The sequence below is a fragment of the Aethalodelphis obliquidens genome, unplaced genomic scaffold (assembly GCF_003676395.1).
Source record: "Aethalodelphis obliquidens isolate GAN/ISIS:26980383/991018 unplaced genomic scaffold, ASM367639v1 scaffold73, whole genome shotgun sequence".
NCBI lineage: Eukaryota > Metazoa > Chordata > Mammalia > Artiodactyla > Delphinidae > Aethalodelphis > Aethalodelphis obliquidens.
The window spans coordinates 6090900-6111321 of NW_020838017.1; the positions used below are offsets into that span (position 1 = coordinate 6090900).

Sequence of the window (20422 nt, forward strand, 5' to 3'; positions counted from 1 at the left end):
TCTCATTGGACGTAAAAACACGAGAAAAATCAGTGTGTAAGAGTAATCTATATAATAAGAGTTCCAACTGTACTGAAAATATGCCTAGAAACTCTTCGGCGTAAGGGTAAATGCAGTGATTCTGCATGCTTACGTAAAATTGGGGGGAGAAAACATGCCATAGAGAGTACCCCAGCATCCCACTCACTCTCAGAAAGTTTGCTCGGTTGTAACATTTTTACTGGAAATGAAAGGACTCATGTTTAGTCACTCATGGATGCATATAGAGAATTAAGTCATTTGCTACGTATTAAAGAACTTAAGAGGAACAAATGGAATATTAGTTAGAGCTGGTGATAGATGGTGAACGCTGGTCTTCCATGTCCACACAGAACAGTGTAAGAATTAGACTGGACTGGGAATAAATGTAAAGTAAGTTGGCCATCAATCATCATCATCAACCACAAAAGCCTGGGGGCAAGGGAAGAAGCAGGCTTTGGAGTCAGACAGAACTACCAGGAGAAGCTCAGTACCACTCTCTCCTAGGCATCTGACCTTGGCCCCTTTCTGTACATGCTTGCTCAACTGTGACATGAGCCTAGTTTACAGGGTCACCACAAGAATGACGTGGCAACAAGATACGTAGAGCCGTGAGCACAGGCCTGGCTCATGGGGAGCCCTGATTAAATTGGAGCTGCTGTTATCACCACCTCCAGCCCCATAGGCTTTATGTGTTTGAAGGTTATGTGACCCCAAGACACAGCAATGGCGAAGGTTTTCAAGGAAAGTGGACAATAAAATGGGTACTCATTTATGTGTGGTGTGACTGTAGGATGGCGGCAGAGGGGCCCAGGTATTCTGTTGAAGGCAGAGCCCATCCTACTTGCCTACATTTTCAGTGCCAGGTACCTAAGTGTACACACTTCCTTCTTTTAATAGTTCTAGGGGAAAACTCTTGAGTGATATCCCTTTAAAAAGAAGTTATTTTTTTTTCTTGCCAGAAAAGAGCAGCTGATCACAGTCATGGCTACTATGTACAGTTTTGTTCTTGACATTTTAAAAGATCCAGGAAAGAGCTTCAAAAGTTCATGCGAAAATGGATAGAAAGTAGGTGGTAGGAAGAAGGAAGGCTACTAAAAGTTGGAGTCATTCGCTCCAGACAAAAGAGGGTTTGAAGTATTTCAAATGTGTTAGGTAAGTGTTAGGATGCTAATGCCACTCTGCTACCTTTCATGTCCATCGGACAGAAGGACTCCTATCACTACTTCTTCTTGGATGGGTGATCTCCCTTCCTGGAGAAAAGGGGTTGACCAGATGACTTTTTGAGATCTCTTCTCATTCTAAGCCACCACACAAATATAGAAGAGCAAATGGATACCCAGCTCATCAATGTGGGGTGGTGGTTTCAGTTGCATTCTGTTTAAAATGAGGTCAAGGTAGCTTGTCACAATGGAAAGAGTGGGAGCCAGGAGTCAGGCAGAGCTGGGTCTGAATCTATTTTTGAAACTCACTATTGGGCAGGTTATGGTAGTAAAAGAACTCAACTCTCTACTCAACTGCAGTAGAGATAATCTCTGCCTCCTAGGGTTCCTGGAAGGATGAACTAAACTAGTGTTGGCAAAGCGCCTAATAGTTTGATTGACACACTGTAGGGCTTTGATGAATTGGAGCTATTAATCTAGTTGGCTAAAAAAATGGGTTGAATAATTACCTTTAAATTATAACAAGAGCCTTGACATTCTGGTTGTAGTTATACCACGTGAGGAAAATTGCAAATTCGAGTCAGCAGACTGGTACCACCCTGGCCCACACTGCAAACTAGAACGTGCCTGTGCCAAAGGAGGTTTGAGGGGGTAACTTGTTAACTAGCTTGGTGCTAAGACGCCGAGGAAACTGAAGGCGAGGTCTAAGGCATCTTGGTATGAATCTGGTTTCTCTCACTGTCACCATAAGAATCAAATGAATTATTTTAAAAAGGTTCCAAATACACTTCCGAGTCTCAGGAATGTATCACATCTCGCTGACTTGTAATTCATACCAAGTATAGTAAAAACATCAGTGAAAAAACAGGTTTGCAAACCAAACTGAATGTCAGAAACTGGAATTATGATTTTTCTCCGTAACGAATGATAGGGAGCTAAAAATGGAAGTTATACAGAAATTAAACAGCTCTCACACAGCAATGAGATCCAGTGGTTGGAGCCCTATACTGAGGAAAAGAAACTTCTACTACTACCAGACTTTTCCATACAATGTAACTTTTTGGTGCTATAGCAACGCGGTCTGACATAGTTAGCGTTTATAGACAGAGGCTGGAATCCGAGACAGAACAGCCCTGGTTTTTGTTCTTTACCAGTGGTGGGGTCTGTGGCAGGAAGCCTGGAGGCTGCGGAGAATCAGAAAAGACAGAGGAAATGCAAGGCCAGACATGCACATAAAAGTGAGGCCCACAGAGAGCTCGGTCAGACACACGGGAGGGCTTCCTGAGCCCCTCTGTGTGGCTCAGGGAGTCAGACTTGGCTTGGAAGGCGCGTCCTGTTTCCACCAAAGGGGTGGGGGATGGCTACAGTTGACAGAGCAAAACATTGTCAGAGCCAGCACACTGCACTTTGAACTGATAGAGTCACATGAGAGACCAGCTTATTTCTGTTGGGAGGGACCAAGCACAGGCACAACATACATCAAGAAGCTGGACGAGGCCCAGTGTAGATGCCTGTCAGTATCAGACCTATGAAGGTCACTGTGCCATTAAATCACCCCTAAGCAGGAACCTCCCATGATAATGAGGCCGCCTTTCTAGTACCACAAAACAAGTTTTACATGGTGGAACCAAGTTAGAATTCATCATCCCAAATACATGAATTTCAAGTGGCAATAAACCACTGAGCTGTTGAGACAGCAAGTAGAAGCTAAACCCAATATCTCAGTAAGCTCATCTCTATTCACCACACCTTTTTAGAAGTTGGGTACAAACAGTCCTTTGAAATCTATTGTGCTGTCCTGACTTTGCTCCCAGTCATCATTTAATTATGCTTCCTTAAAACCACAGGTATTACAAAATCTGACGGCATAGTACTTACAAGCAGGTTCACTGATTCTTATTTTTGTGCGTGTGTAATAATGAGACAACAGAAAAAAACCCAAATGGCAACTAAGATAAGAATCAAGAACATCATGGAAAGGGAAAAAAAAAAAAAAACCAGGAAACTCAAGAAGAAACCTATCTGTAATGCTGGATATTAAGTTCAACAGTTCTCGTTGTTCAAGGGGACATTAAAATCAGTTTTATTTCTACATGCCTCTTTCTGAGACCCCCTTGAACAAACGCCTAAATTGCAGATTCTTTCAGTGTGTGAACGACTTCTCAGGACTAGGGCAAACCCTTTCAGAGGTTTATTCGGTATTTTAGACCACTTGGATAAATGCCAATAGAAGTTCAGAGGCTTACGAGGGCTACTGGCTTGAAGAAAAGAGAGGTCCTTTCAGAAAAGCTTATCTCAATACAAAGGAGTAACTCGTTTGGAGTATCTAATCCAATCCTGTGAGGTAGCATGATGCTTGATGTTAACAGAGACCTAAATTCTAAACTTTCTAAACTTAAAAGGAAACGTCTTCATTTACTATTAAGGGGTAAGGAAATCTCCTCCTTATCTGGATTTTGATAGTTATAACAGATTCACTGAGAGGGACTTTAAGACCGCTGGAGTCCCGGAGACTCCTTTGGAGTTATAGTGACCAAGAGAAGTTGCTAAATATTTTATGGTACTTTGACCTTGTTCCCACTCATATTAATGTCCTAGATTTATCTTCCCTTTACTGGATTTTTCCTCCTCCTCCTTTTTTTTTTTTTTAAATGAAAAGTAGACATGAATGCTTCAGTTCATTTTGGAAATGTGCCTTTATGAAGGACTTCAGAGACATTTTTCTTTCTTTTTTAAAAATGACCTTCAAATAAAAACAATAGACTTTTCAGACAACAAAGCCCAAAGCGAGTAACATCAGACTGCAGTATGGTCACAAAAAGACCAAAGAGACCTTCTGAAGCGGGGTGGCCAAGTGCTAAAAAAACTTAAAACATTCTAAGAGAAGGTAAATTAAGTATTATTCAGGAAAACAACAATCAAAGCGGCCCAAGGTTGGAGAGCACAACAGAATCTGCATCCAGCAAACGTCCAGTTTAACTAGCACTGGTTGTTTTAAATAAAGTACTTCCTGGGAGGAACCACGTGGCCACGCAGAGTGCTTTTCTTGACATCAGGAAACAATGCTGTTTGGGGTTGCTCTTTTTTTTGGTCTTGTCTTTTTTAGACACAGTGCAGAACCCAACACATCTCGAGGCCATATTATGTGATTTTTTGTTGATTTACGAAGCAGAGATGGGTTTGGGAAAGGAAATTGTACTGAAGTTGAACTGAACTGCACTAGTCTTGGTTTACCTGCCATATGCAAAACGCCTGTCTTTGTGATGATCGCCGAAAGTATCCCAAAGCCTGAGAGAAACGCTCACTTCGTCAACGACGTCCCGGGAACGCTCCAAGACCTGCAGGAGAGACAGCACCCATGCTCACCGGCAGTCAGAGGCTCCCCCTCAGAGCCCCCGGGACGCACTTGCACTTAGTGTTCTCCTTCTATCTAACAGGACTTAGCTAAGTCCTAATTCTGTTCCTGGAGCCACGTGCCTCAAAAGCCCTCCCTCAGGATACCACAGCCATACTCCAAGTCGGCCTTCTGGCTTTTGTTTTCTCTTGTGACACTAAAAAGGTGAGTTTTGTTTCGAATATACAAGTTAACCCCTTCCCCTGCTTTTAAAAAATCAGACTGGCTGTATTCAATTGCCTGTGGTAAACTGTAATGGAAAAGAATATAAAAGAATGTATACATAGGTACACCTGAATCACTGTGCTGTACAGCAGAAATTAACACAACCTTGTAAAGCAACTAGATTTTTTTTTCGATTAAAAAAAAATCAAGTAACTAGAAATCCAAAAAAATAAATAAAAATCAGACTGGCAACAGCAATGATGTACCGTTAGGATTCTAAAGAAACGCCGTCTGTCTTACCTCCTGGCAGACCCGGTACTGGTCAATGGCCCACACCGTGGGTACGTGGGTGGCCAGCAGCTGGTACTGTGTCAGCGTCGTATTACACGCTCTGGCGCAGATCAAGCGCGTCTTCCCCACGGCGTTGTCTCCCACGACCACGCACTTGATGGTTTCCACGTTGGGTCTTTCGTAGTCCATGTCAGTGTCCATTTATAAAACTCTAGAAGAAGAGAGCGGACACCACATTCAAGACACTGGTGCTTTCCAGAGCGGTCAAAGATGGGAGGGGGCCAGGCGGTTTTCCCTTGGTCCAGGTACTTCTTTGGAGGTACCCAGGCAGAAGCCAGAAGTTTGGAAGTTCCTACTAAGCCAAACTGAAACTCAACTTTTCTTTTTATATCTCACACAAGTACAAAAACACCGGATTGTTATTTTGACCCCAAACGGTTGATTCCGGTTAACATGTTATTTTCTCCTTGGTTTTCTCTAAACACAACCTGCCTACTGGAGCTCCATCCAGGCGAGTCAGGGCTGCTTGCACACACTTCTAGCTCACGAGCTACTCACGTCAACCCGCTAAAGAGACTGGGCACCTGCAGGTTTAACCTTACACATTCGGTCATAAGCAGCCTTTTCAGTATGAGTGTCCGTTACAATCTTCCAGTGATCCAAGATCTCTCATTAAAAAGCAATTTCCTGTAGGTTCTAAACTATCCTGGTGACTTAGGGGAGAATCCAAAGTGTGAGCAGAAAGGGACTACTTGACTTTAAAGAAGAGTGAACTGTAAGTGTGAGATTGGATACATTATTATTATTTTAATTAATTAATTTATTTTGGCTGAGTTGAGTCTTCCGTTGCTGTGTGCCGGCTTTCTTTAGTTGTGGCGGGTGGGGTTGCTCTTCGTTGCGGTGCGCAGGCTTCTCATTGCGGTGGCTTCTCTTGTTGCGGAGCACGGGCTCTAGGCGTGCAGGCTCAGTAGTTGTGGCGCGTGGGCTTAGTTGCTCCGAGGCATGTGGGATCTTCCCAGACCAGGGATTGAACCCGTGTCCCCTGCATTGGCAGGCGGATTCTTAACCACTGCGCCACCAGGGAAGTCCCTTGATACATTATTAAAATTAATTTATCCTTGTACTCATTCATTAATTTTTATTAATCAAATTCATTAAAAGATATTCTTAAGAGGAGCACTATAAAGAAAGATTTTGAAAAAAATTCCCTTCCTCTCTGTTTTCAGAGAAGAAATCTGGAGCATGTGGTAGAGAATGATTTTACCAGAATGAGGAGCTACCTTAGAATCTTCCTGAAACCATCAAAAAGGGTTAAAAGAGGGTTGCTGGGTGAGGGGTGAAGAGGCAGAGGAAAGTTGCTGGCAGCTCTGCTTCCCCGAAACAGGAACCCCACAAGTTGCAGAGCGGACTGCTTCCCGGTAGCAGCTGGATGGGTGGCCGACCATGCAAGATTTTAATGTATTATGATTGCTCTTCTGAGGAAGTCTATCGTTAAACTGAGAAAACTGTTGGATGGTCATTTTCTTAAAAAGAGTCCATAATGGTCTTAACAGCCATGGTTAAAAAAAAAAAAAAAAAGCTCAGAGTAGGGCCTAATACATAATTGGGAATCAAAACATGTTAAAAAAATTTTTTTTAATAAATTTATTTATTTATTTTTGGCTGCGTTGGGTCTTTGTTGCTGCATGCTGGCTTTCTCTAGTTGCAGCAGATGGGGGCTACTCTTCCTTGCGGTGTGCAGGCTTCTCATTGCGGTGGCTTCTCTTGTTGTGGAGCACGGGCTCTAGGCACATGGGCTTCAGTAGCTGTGGTGTGCGGGCTCAGTAGTTGTGGCTCACGGGCTTAGTTGCTCTGTGGAATGTGGGATTTTCCTGGACCAGGGCTCGAACCCATGTCCCCTGCATTGGCAGGAGGATTCTTAACCACTGTGCCACCAGGCAAGTCCCTCAATACATGTTTAATTCAATTGACTTAAGAAAAATGATAATTTGGATAATATGAGATTAAGGGTATAGAGGGAGAGATAGAAGAAGAACGTTAAAGAAGAATGCTTTTGCACAGCTAGGACCATCTGAATGTGGATAACACCATCACAGGAGGTGTTAAACCCGAGGCTGGAGAACTATCTGGCAGGAATGGAGTGGAGTGATTCAAGGAACAGATGTGTGGTGAGGTTAAGATCTGATCCTACACCCGTGAAGAGGCTTAAAATAGATACTTGTCCCCCACCTGGTAAATGCTGATTTTGAAGGTCTTGGGTGGGAAAAGAGTCTTTAAATATCTCCAATTCTGGTGATTAGCCAGGTGTGGTGATTCCAAAAATCAACCTCTTTAAAATCCAGCCTTAAAATTCTATGATTGTATTAGTTCTCGATTTAATAGTATAATGTGGCAAAAGCATTACTTTGGCATCAGACGGGCGGTGCTTAAATTCTAGAACATTTGGCAGTGTCTGGAGGCATTTGGCAGTGTCTGGAGGCAGTTTTGGTTGTCACAATGGGTGTGGAGAAGGGTTACTGGCTTCAGGTAGGCAGAGGCCAGAGATACTGCTAAACACACTACAATGTACAGGGCAGCTCCCACAACAAAGAATTATCTGGCCCCAAATACCATAGTGCGAGGTTGGGAAACCCTGCCTTGGATGGATGAGAGTTTGAATCCTGGTCTCTCTGCTTTCTAGTCATTTCTTTGACTTTAGGCAAGTCAGCGGCACTCTCTGAGCCCTAGCTTCCTCGTCTGTTAGATGGGAGTGATAGTACCCATCTCCTAATGCGGTGAGGGTTAGGTGAACTGATGTTTTCAGTCCCCAGGGCCGTACCTGACACACCGATGGCTTCAAAATTATAATCATCATGCTGAAATGAATACTTTTAGATGACAACAAAATTGAGTCAGGTGGAAGACCAGGATTAGATGCAAAAATCATAAACTTAATCATCATAAAGATCTATAAAAAGGATACATTTTAGTAGAGCAATTAAAGGGTAATTCATTGAAAACTGCAGCACATAAATACAAGATGGAGCACAGCTGACCTGATGCAAAGAAGGCAGAGAAAGTTCTGGGTGGGGACAGGAAGAGAGGAGGTCGCAGTTAACTGAAGGATAACAGAGTTGCAAAGGTAGGTTAAAAATATTTTTATGGGGCACTTCTAGATCCTAGAACAAAAGTGGTAGGACTTCACAACAGTCTTTGACAAGATTCTGGTGATATTGCCATGGGGTAGCCTATGTCAGAAAAAACCAGGTTCCATTTGGAGTCTCACAACTCTGGAACCTGAGGTCTATTACTTTGAATGTCCTAAGTGACATTAAAACTTCATACTTTTGAGTGAATTTTATTTTATTTTTTAGATAGATAGAAGTCAAAGAGAACCAATCCATAAAATTGGGGAGAATGTTTGGATTTAGTAAAAATTCAGACATGACACAAAAACTGTAACAATGGTTTTCTCGTTGGCTTGCAAACGTACTCTGATAGCATCCCCCCAAAGAGAAGTCCCCCAAATAATTTGGATAGTGGCAGCTCAGGTGGAATAGCTGTGTAGCTTTTACAGAAGATGACTTGGAGGGGGATAAAAGCCCTTCTGGTTTTAGATGAAGGCCATGATTACAAAAATATCATCACTTTACTTATTTATAGACACATCTCATGCACAGTCCTAAAAAGGATTTCTGCATCAAAGGTGAGAATAACATCCCTTGGTCCTCTCATCTCTAGCAATCTGTGCAAAACCGAAGTGACTGCCAAAGGTGCTGAACTCTGTGCAAAGGTGACAGCGTATAAGGGAAGTGAAAGGCAGGCAGAGTTAAATTCTCATAGCCCGGATCATGCACTCTACATGGGGCACTTCCAGGAAGAGTTTGCGGCTTTCCAAAATCCGAGGCTCCAAATCTTTCCTTTTGGGTAGAAATTTACTTAGTGGTAGTCTAAAAAGTACTTTAAGAGTATGACGTCACAGCCAAGGGTGTAAACTCCTGCTCTTCTTGTACTGTAAACCAAGTATTCATCTGTTACACATAAACCAATAAACATTACATTATGGTCTAATTATAAAACTATGCAATTGTATCCTCTTTTGCTTGTTATGGGCTCAAATTTATCCATATCTAGCACTCTTACGGTTGAATGCACGCTTACGACCATCTGGATAATGACTCTCTGGTTTCTGATTTTTATTCACCCGGAAAAGAGAGTAATAAATATTCCTTTAACATTGTTAATAAATTTCGCCACCATAAATCCTGCTGATCTATGAAGATACCCTTTTGCCTTTAGATCCATATCTGGGGAGACAAGGAAGGTATAAAAGGGAAAGAATAGCTAGGCGGAAGTGATACTGGTAACCTGATACTGTGCAGCTCTGTAATCTCACTCAAAACCGACTTGAACTTTATTTCATACTTTCACTGAGTCTTCAGGACATGGATGCTGACAGTTAAAAATGCTGCCTGAAAAATCTACTTGTACACTCTCCAGAAGTCATAAGTTTATTTAAAAACAGGTAAGTGATAAAAATAAGAAATGAAAGAGGAGAAATAATATCTGATACTGCAGAAATAAAAAAAAAAAACCATAAGAGAATACTATTCCAACAAACTGGAGAACCTAGAAGAAACTGACAAGTTTATAGAAACATACAGCTCACCAAAACTGAATCAAGAAGATATAATCTGAACAGACCAACCACTAAAAATGAAATAGAATCTGTAATAAAAGAAAAAATTCCTTGCAAACAAAAGTCCAGGATGGGATGGCTTCACTGAAGAATTCTACCAAACATATAAAGGAGAACTTATACCAATCCTTCTCAAACTCTTCCAAAAAACTGAAGAGGAGGGAACCCTCCCAAAGTCATTCTATGAAGCCACCATCGCCCTGATACCAAAACCAGACAAAGACACTACCAAAAAAATTATAGGCCAACATCCTTGATGAATATAGATGCAAAAATCTTCAACAACATATTAGCAAATTGAACCCAACCACACATAAAAAGGATCATACACCATGATCAAGTTGGATTCATCCTAGGGCTACAAGGCTGGTTCAACATACGTAAAATCAATGTGATACACCACATCAACGACAGAAAAGACCAAAACCTCTGTTGATCATCTCAACAGATGCAGAAAAAGCATCTGATAAAATTCTACATCCATTCATGATAAAAACTCTCAGCAAAGTGTGTATAGAGGGAACATATCTCAACATAATAAAAGCTATTTATGACAAACCCACAGTCAACATAATACTCAACAGTGAAAAGCTGAAAGCCTTCCCACTAAAATCTGCAACAAGACAAGGATGCCCAGTCTCACTTTTATTTAACATAGTATTGGAAGTCCAAGCTACAGCAATCAGACAAAAAAAAAAAGAAATGTGTCCAAATTGGAAGGGAAGATGTAAAATTGTCTTTACATGCAGATAACATGGTATTCTATATGAAAACCCTAAAGACGCCACACAAAAAATGTTAGAACTGATGAACGAATTCAGCAAGGCAGCAGGATACAAGATTAACATACAGAAATCTGTTGCATTTCTTTACACTAACAATGAAATATCAGAAAGAGAAAGTAAAAAAAAAAAAAAAATCCCTTTTAAAATCATGTCCAAAAACAAGATACACAGGAATAAACCTGACCGAGGAGGTGAAAGACGTACGTACTGAGAACTATAAACATTGATAAAGGAAACTGAACGTGACTGAAAGAAATGGAAAGATAGTCCATGCTCTTGGATTGGAAGAATTAATATATATATTTTTAGCTTCATTTTTTATTGGAGTATAATTGCTTTACAATGTGATGTTAGTTTCTTCTGTACAATGAATCAGCTATATACATACCTATATCCCCTCCCTCTTGCACGTCCTTCCCCACCTCCCATCCCACCCATCCAGTTCATCACAGAGCACCAAGCTGAGCTTCCTGTGCTTTATAGCATGTTCCCGCTAGCTATTTTACGCATGGTAGTGTATATATGTCAATCCTAATCTCCCAGTTCATCCCACCCTCCCCTTCCCTCCCTGTGTCCACATGTCCGTTCTGTACATCTACGTCTCTATTCCTACCCTGCAAATAGGTTCACCTGTACCATTTTTCTACATTTCACATGTATATGTTAATATACGATATTTGTTTTTCTCTTTCTGGCTTACTTCATTCTGTATGACAGACTCTGGGTCCCTCCACATCTCTACAAATGAGCCAATTTCGTTCCTTGTTACAGCTGAGTAATATTCCATTGTGTATATGTATCACATCTTCTTTATCCATTCATCTGTTGTTGGACGTTTAGGTAGTTTCCATGTCCTGACTCTTGTAAATAGTGGGGCAATGAACATTGGGGTACATGTGTCCTTTTGAATTATGGTTTTCTCAGGGTATATGCTCAGTAGTGGGATTGCTGGGTCATATGGTGGTTGGCAGAATTAATATTGTTAAAATGGCCATACTACCCAAAGCAATGTACAAATTTAATGCAATCCACGTCAAATTTTCCACAGAACTAGAACAAATAATCCTAAACTTTATATGGAAGCACAAAAGACCCAGAATTGCCAAAACAATCCTGAGGAAAAAGAACAAAGCTGGAGGCATAACCTTCTCAGACTTCAGAATCAAAGCAGCATGGTATTGGCACAAAACCAGACATACGGATCAATGGAACAGAATAGAGAGCCCAAAAATAAACCCACACCCTTAGGCTCAGTTAATCTATGACAAAGCAGGCAAGAATATACAATGGAGAAAAGACAGTCTCTTTGACAAGTGGTGTTGGGAAGGCTGGAGAGCCGCATGTAAATCAATGAAGTTAGAACACTCCCTCACATGGTACACAAAAGTAAACTCAAAACGGCTTAAAGACTTAAACATAAGACATGACACCATAAAACTCCTAGAAGAGAACGTAGGCAAAACATTCTCTGACATAAATCGTAGCAATGTTTTCTTAGGTCAGTTTCCCAAGACAAAAGAAATAAAAGCAAAAATAAACCAAAGGAGCCTAAACTAACTTACAAGCTTTTGCACAGCAAAGGAAACCATAAACAAAACAGAAAGACAACCTACAGAATGGGAGAAAATATTTGCAAACGATGCAACTGACAAGGGACTAATTTCCAAAATATACAAATAGCTCATACAACTCAATATCAAAAAAAACAAACAACCCAATCCAAAAATGGGCAGAAGACCTAAACAGACATTTCTCTAAAGAAGACATACAGATGGCCAACAGGCACATGAGAAGACGCTCAACATCACTAATTATTAGAAAAATGCAAATCAAAACTACAATGAGGTATCACCTCACACTGGTCAGAGTGGCCATCATCAAAAAGTCTACAAACAATAAATGCTGGAGAGGGTGTGAAGAAAAGGGAGCCCTCCTACACTGTTGGTGGGAATGTAAATTGGTGCAGCCACTAGGGAGAGCAGTATGGAGGTTCCTTAAAAAACAAAAGAGAGTTACCATATGATCCAGCAATCCCTATTCTGGGCATATATCTCGAAAAGATGAAAACTGTAATTTGAAAAGATACATGCACCCCAGTGTTCATAGCAGCACCATTTACAATAGCCAAGACATGGAAGCAACCTAAATGTCTACTAACAGAGGAACGGATAAAGAAGACATGGTATATATATACAATGGAATATTACTAAGCCATAAAAAATGAACGAAATAATGACATTTGTAGCAACATGGATGAACCTAGAGATTATCTTACTAAGTGAAGTAAGTCAGAGAAAGACAAATTTCATGACATCATTTATATGCAGAATGTAAATAATGTTACAAATGAACTTATTTATGAAACAGAAACAGACTCACAGACATAGAAAACAAACTTATGGTTACCAAAGGAGAAAGGGAGGGGGAGGGATAAATTAGGAGTTTGGGATTAACAGATACACACTATTGTATATAAAAGAAACAACAAGGTCCTACTGTATAGCACAGGGAACTATATTCAATATCTTGTAATAACCTATAATGGAAGAGAATCTGAAAAAGAACATATATGTATGCATAACTGAATCACTGTGCTGTATACCTGAAACTAACACAGCAGTGTAAATCAGCTATACTTCAATTAAAAAAAAAACTGGTAAGTGAACAAGATATTGTGGAGGTTGGGAAGTGAAGGACTTGGTGAGGTGCAGGGAGGCCACTGCTCTGGGTACCGGTGCCCTCCACAAGGCTGGCTTAGAACAGCGTGGTCCCGATCTTCTAGCTCTCAGGTTACGCCATCTGCTTGGTTATCCCGTATCTGCCCCCGCCATTATTACTGCCATCTAGTGGACTTCACGTCGCTCCTGCACATCCACCACCAACTCAGTCTTCTTGCCTCGTCCACAGCATGACGCACCCCACACCCAAGCCTCAGAGCTTCTTCGCCTCTTCAGTGCCAGTGACATTCACCACACCGTACTGGAGGTATTCGTACCTTTTGGCCGTGTGCTGGATATCGCTGTCCTTCAGAAACATTTTACCTCTGAAATCTCCAATTCCAAAATCCTACTCTAAGAGCAAAAAATCCTGTCTTTACAGCCCAGTGCTGGGTGAAATATGGCCACGGCAGCGACTCCCATCAGGAGATGGAATCTATTTCCCTTCCTCTTGAATGTGAGTGACTTCCTGGCCCAACCCAAAAGAATGTGGTGAATGTGACGCTGTGTGAGTTCCGGAATGAAGGCCTCCACAGGCCCCGCAGCTCCACCTTCGTGCTACTGGAGCAACCTCAAGGCTGTCCTCTGAGGCCCGCCCAGCAGAAGATGAGGATTCAGTGAGGAAAACCGAGGCAGTCCGGCCGATGGCCATCACCAAATGCCACATAATGGGAGGCCATCTTGAATCCTCGAGGCCGGCCAACCCTCCAGCTGAATGTTGTTTTATGAGTGAACCGGCTGAAACCAGCTGAGGAATCACCCAGCCAACCTACAGAATCCTAAGAAATAATAAACTGTTGCTTTAAGCCACCAACTTTCGGGGTGGTTTGTTTCAGAGCGATAGTTAATTGAAACATACACATTCTTTAGGAAAATCTCCAGAACCTCGACTCCTCCATTAAAAAATAATATATACATTTCCATATCAGACGATAGGATGATCTTTTCTACCTAGGGTTGAGGAATCATGCCCACTCTTATCTACACCATCACCCTCAACTTCTTGCACTGCACCGTGCAGTAGGCAAAACAACGGTCCCTCGAAGATGTCCATGTTCGAATCTCTGGGACCTGTGAATATGTTCTGTTACATGGCACGCGGGAATTAGGTAGCAAATGGGACTGAGGTTGCTAACCAGCTGACTTTACTATAATCGAGATTATCCTGGATTATCTGAGTAGGCCCAGTGTAATCACAAGAGTCCTTTACATGTGGAAGAAGGAGGCAAGAAGGAGGCAGAAGGTCAGAGTCGGAGAGAAATAAAGGACGACTCTGAAGATAGAGGGAAGGGCCCGAAACCAAGAAATGCAGGTAACCTCTGGGAGCTGGGACAGGTAGGGAAGCAGATTCTCCCCTGGGGCCTCCAGCAGGAACACAGCCTGCCAACACCTTGATTTTTACCCCGGTGAGACCCGTTTCAGGCTTCTGACCTCCAGAACTATAAGATAATACATCTGTTGGTTTAAGACATTTAACTTTGGGTAACTTGTTACAGCAGCAGTAGGAGACTAACACAGCTTGCTTCAGCCGCGCAAAATGGCTTTCAAAATTCTAAACACTGGGGACTTCCCTGGCGGCCCACGGATTAAGACTCCGCGCTCCCCATGCAGGGGGTGCGCGTTCCATCCCTGGTCAGGGAGCTAAGATCCCACGTGCTGCACGGCGTGGCCAAAAAAAAAAAAATTCTAAACGTTGTGTGTACCTCCGCAATTCTTCATCTGCCTGGTGAATTCTATTCATTCCCTAAAATCTTATTCAGATAATACCTCCTCTAAAAAGCTTTCATAATTGCCCCACCTCCCCACAGACTAAATTACTTGCTCCTCTGTACCAATAAATGGTTTTAGGAGAAGCGGTCAAAAACATAGATACTCTCTTTCTCTTCCTCTCTCTCACACTCATTTTTTCTTATATTAGCAAATCACTGAATGGTGGTCTGTGACCTTTTAATTTTTTTTCCCTGCGGCTGTAACTTCAAAGTGCCCGTCTTGTTCACTGAATGAATCATCAGCTGTTTCTGGGGTACTACTATATACGGAAGTGCTTGGAATATATGAGCATACGATGCCCCTCTTCTATAAAGCTGTGTCATGGGTCCCTAATATACCCCTGGGCAAACCATGGGCAAAACAGTGATGGAGCCTAACATGACCCTAGCTGCCCTAGGCTGCTTGCTTTTCAAAGCATGTTCCTTCCTGTGATGGTTCCCCACACCCACCTTCAGTCCTTGAGATGATGGCCTTTGTGCTGTCCTGTTCTCTTAAGAAACAGGTTCTCAGGACGTCTCAGGCACGTTCGCTTCCTCAGTCACACGACAGCTAGGTGACCGTCAGAGTCTTGTCTCCATAACTGAATAATTCAGAGGCACCGTGGCTTATAAAACTCTAGATGTTTCCGCGTGTCCCAGGTGGGTGCACATTAGGATAGGGCCACTATCTGAATTCAGGTAAGGGTGCAGATCTCTTCTAACACTAGAAATTCAGACATTAGAGCGGGTGGCAAGGAAAGATTTATCACTTGTCTAAGATGCCTCACTGAGCATCTCCTAATTCCTCCGCATCACCCCACTCTCGGAATATGCCGCCTCTTACTGTCACGTTTTCCGTATCTTTTGTTATATTTGCTACTGCAGTCAAGGCCAGGTGAGCAGTCTGCTTAAAGACAGAAATCTAAGGCCCATAGAGGGGCCTTTGTACTTTAAGCTCCATTCTGCTGTTACTAACAGTTTGAACAGGGCTCTTGCACAGCCACTAAACTTTCTTGTCCTTTAGAAAAGCATATACTCTGAACATTAAGAAATAATTTAACTTGGTCATTAAAAAATACTAGCGGAACAAATTTCAGCGTCTTTGAAGAGTTAACTTTGAAAGAAAAACTGAGAATTTTATATTATTGGCCGGAACAAAAGGGAAATGTTAAGAGTTGCATAATAACTATAGCCAACAGCCAAGTTTCAACTGTGCAGATTTCATTATCCTGAGCTCTTAATCACCAGTCCTAGTGAGGCAGGAGCTGCCTTATGCATTATATAAACATCTCAGCTGGAATGGAGAATGGGTCCAGACCTGGGGAAAGAGACAGTCGGGGCTGGGCTGGGCTGGGCTGGGCTGCGCTGGGCTTCCCTAAATCAAAACTTCACCGAAACATATCTCCAGGATAATACTGCCTTTCGTCATTCAGAGCAACAATATTTTTTCAATTGAAAGTTGTGATCAAAACAAAAAAGAGATTAAGTAACAGAAAAAGCACTGCGGAGAAGTCCAGGAATACAGATAATACAGGGACACTTTTAGAAACATTCACTCGTTCTCAGCAGAGCCCTGTGAAGGCCTACACCAGATCACGTTCCTTCCTTTTTTAAAACTCAGTGTCAGTGGGGAAGGTGGGCCAGGATTAGAAATAGACTTCTCCTTCTGTCTATCCACTGCCCTTAATACATGCTGTCTCAGTGAAAAACGACAAATCAGAAACAGCTTAAAAGGTGCATACAAATTCCAGGGTAGGTTTCAAAACCACCATAAGTAAAGTGTGTGCTACACGCCTACAAACGTGCCAGGTAACCTCGCCTTTGATGTTGACTGTGCCATTATTTCTGCTCAAATGCCCTTTCTCGCGCCCCTGATCCATCCGCTGAAATAGTTCTTAGGACTCGGGCTGTCATAGTTAAAGAAACAGAGGCTGCACTTAGTGAGTGCCAGGCCTACAGGTGGACAGCAGCAGACAGGCCCGGGGTGGTGCTGGCCCTCAGGGACCCTCACAGTCAGGTGGGGAGAGACCACTAAACCTGGGGACATAACTGTACGTCTGATAAGCTCCCTGAGGAAGAACGAAAGGGGTTATGAGAGGAAATGATGGGTGGGAGGTCTCCACGAGGAGGTTCCATGTCCCTGCTCTCAAGAATGAGAAGGGCCCCGTCACGAGATGGGAACGAAGCAGGTGGGAAAAGCTCAAGTGTAGGGAACTGGGGCAAGAGAGGGCTGCAAGGCAGGAAGGGGCCAGGTCACACACGGCCTTTTAGGCCACGGTCAGGAGTCTCGATGTTATTCTCAGTGAAGTGAGAAGCCACTGAGGTGTTTTCAGCAGAGGAATAACAGGTTCTGACTTGCTTTTTTTTTAAAGGCTCATTGGTTTCACCGAGACTGCCGTGTGGAGAGCATGTGGGGGGATTCTGAGCAGTGGCCGAGGCCCAGCTAGGAGGCTCCTAAGTTCTCCAGGAGGGAAAGGGTGGCGGCTGGGACCAGGGTGGAATCAGCAGAGATGGAGCAAAGCAGACACATTCAAGTTCATTTTGGAACGAGAAGCACTTAGCACGTTCTCCCTTTATCCTGTCTCCTAGGGTATTTATCAAATTCTTGTGTTGTAATATTCACAGTTAGGCTCACCAAGATTATGCACTTTTGACAACAGAGACTCTTATTCACCTTTAAATGCTCAGATCCTTTCATGGTGCCTTGGCCGTATGTGGCTTGCTGTAAATATCCGTTCACTTGCATATACAAGCACAGTCATTCCACCTTCCTTAGGAAACCTTCCACCTGGGGCTGGCAGAGACCTGGCGCTCGGCTGTCTCTGGTGACTGATAATTAAGCCCATGGCCTCGAAAGCTGCGGCATGTTGCCAAGCCTGCAGAGGAACACGTTGAGGGACATCTGTGTGGCCCATCATGAGAGCTGTCTCTGACAGATGGCAGTGCACCAGCCATGGCTCCCCCAGCAGGAAGAGCATCAGTAACCATGGGAACCACCACGGACCAAGGTCCAGGCCCCTCCACCAAACGGAAAGGCAGGGGGCAGGGAGGAGCCCCGATATAGGCAGATAAGAGTGGCTTCGGGCTGGACCTGATTTAGAAAAATAAAGGAATGTGGTCTTTCACTGTGCTCTAGTGCCTATAGCCAATTTATGAATCTTGATAATATCTATGTATAAGGGACGTATAAAGTTCTCATCCACTTTTAGACTTTGACATCCTAATTCAAGGGATTCCCAACTCTCTTCACTGCTTGGCTGAAAAAGAAGAGGAAAAGGGAGGCATCCACTACATAGGGAGAAAGATTCATAACTGATACGAACATGAGTCTGGAAGACAGAGTTCACTCTATGCCTACAAGAGCCACATCACAAAAGGCAATTAGCTGGACTTAAGGCAAGTTAGCCATGAAAGCACAGATGCCTTGGACGCCCCTCTACCCATGTCTCACTAAAATTAACCTTATTCTGTACAGACAGCAGACTCCAAAACAGTACCAGAAACTAAGAATAAGAAGTATCCATTCACCAGAAACTGCAAAGATCTCCACCCAGTTCACTTCCATGGAGCCAAATGAGAAGGTCACTCTTTTCCACGGGGAAGAGAGTTGGCCTGGAGGGAAGCAGGAGGCTCTTTGCCACAGATGCCTGTGATCTGGAGTGATACGAGCTGGACTCACTGGGACAGGGTAGAAAGAGGAGATTGTGGAGCCGCTGGAGAGCCATTAGGACGCCGGCAGGCTGCTGTCATTGCCCCTTCCTGAGGCTGGGCCGGGCAGACAGCACCGAGCATGGAGGAGACTGGTTTTTGCTTCCTTCAGCTGGCCCCGCCAGGCTGTTTCCGCTTTGACAACAGAAGAGACTGAGCTTGCGATGTTGACGCCAGAGGGAGTGCGGTGAGGGCGTACGAGGCTGGACGTCGGTATATCCTCTGTGGTGCACGTTGGTCCTTATCTCACCCTCCTAAGTCCTCTCAACCCGAACCAAACTGAATAGCTTTGCTTGTCCGCTGGGGACTGGGTGGGTTCCTGGATCTCTACAGAGCCCTGCCTTGGTCCCCGAAAGCCTAAGGTTATTCCAAGCATTTGGAATGTAAATATACTTCAATCCTTGGCCAGCATAAATCCTTTTTTATATGGATGGACTAAACAGTGACCATTCAACATACGGTCTATTAAAAACCCGGACACAAAAAAAATACATGCACCCCAGTGTTCATTGCGGCACTATTTACAATAGCCAGGACATGGAAGCAACCTAAATGTCCATCAATGGAGGAATGGATAAAGAAGATGTGGCACATATACACCATGGAATACTACTCAGCCATAAAAAAGAATGAAATAATGACATTTCCAGCGACACAGATGGACCTAGAGATTCTCATATTGAATGAAGGAAGTCAAACAGAGAAAGACAAATATCATATGATATTGCTTATATGTGGAATCTAAAAAAATGGTACAAATGAACCTATTTGCAAAACAGAAATAGAGTCACAGATGCAGAGAAGAAACTTATGGTTACCAAAGGGGAAAGTGGGGGGGAAGGATAAATTGGGAGGTTGGGATTGACATGTACACACTACCATATACAAAATAGATAACTAATAAGAACCTACCGTATAGCACAGGGAACTCTACTCAGTACTCTGTAAGGACCTATATGGGAAAAGAATCTAAAAAAGAGTGGAGGGACTTCCCTGGTGGCACAGTGGTTAAGAATCTACCTACCAATGCAGGGGACACGGGTTCAATCCCTCGTCCGGGAAGATCCCACATGCTGTGGAGCAACTGAGCCCATGCGCCACAACTTCTGAGCCTGCGCTCTAGAGGCCACGAGCCACAGCTACTGAGCCCACATGCTGCAACTACTGAAGCCTGCGTGCCTAGAGCCTGTGCTCTGCAACAAGAGAAGCCACTGCAGTGAGAAGCCCGCGCACCGCAAATAGAGAAAGCCCGTGTGCAGCAACGAAGACCCAACGCAGCCAAAAAAAAAAAAAAAGAGTGGATATATGTATGTGGATAACTGATTCACTTTTCTATACAGCAGGAACTAACACAACATTGTAAATCAACTATACTCCAATTAAAATTAATAAAAAAAGAAAAGTACAAGAAATTAGCTAAAGACATAGAGAAAATTCTTCTACTGAAGTAGATATGCTCTAAGAAACATAAGAAAAAAATCCTATCCATGTACTTGATCACGCAGAAGAAGATAATGCAGGTATACTAACAGCAGATGAGGTAACAGAACATGGTAAGTAAAGGCCATGTATAAATGGAATATGAGTCAGCCAAATCCAAAACCATACTGGCAACAGTCAATAGCAGCCTTGAAAGTGTAGTAAAATGAATTCGTGAGGTAGAGGCCAAACATGAGAAACTCTAAATACAGAAACAAGGCCCTCTGAAAACGATGTAACGGAAGATATCAGGTAAGAGGCTGTTGAAAAGCAATC

The 20422-nt window shown here is 43.0% G+C and overlaps 1 protein-coding gene across 6 annotated transcripts in view; it reads right to left on the bottom strand.

Moving 5' to 3' along the window:
* Window positions 1–20422, bottom strand: part of RHOBTB1 (Rho related BTB domain containing 1) — a 68024-nt gene that overhangs the window by 31319 nt on the left and 16283 nt on the right. For 5 of the 6 annotated variants that reach the window (XM_027091887.1, XM_027091888.1, XM_027091890.1 and 2 more), the window contains 2 exons: window positions 5041–5242; window positions 4416–4519 (listed from right to left, as the gene is read on the bottom strand). In XM_027091887.1, coding sequence (XP_026947688.1) covers window positions 4416–4519; window positions 5041–5232 — 296 coding nt within the window. In that variant the 5' untranslated portion in view covers window positions 5233–5242. The remainder of the gene's footprint in view (window positions 1–4415; window positions 4520–5040; window positions 5243–20422) is intronic. The other variant, XM_027091892.1, reaches the window with a different exon arrangement.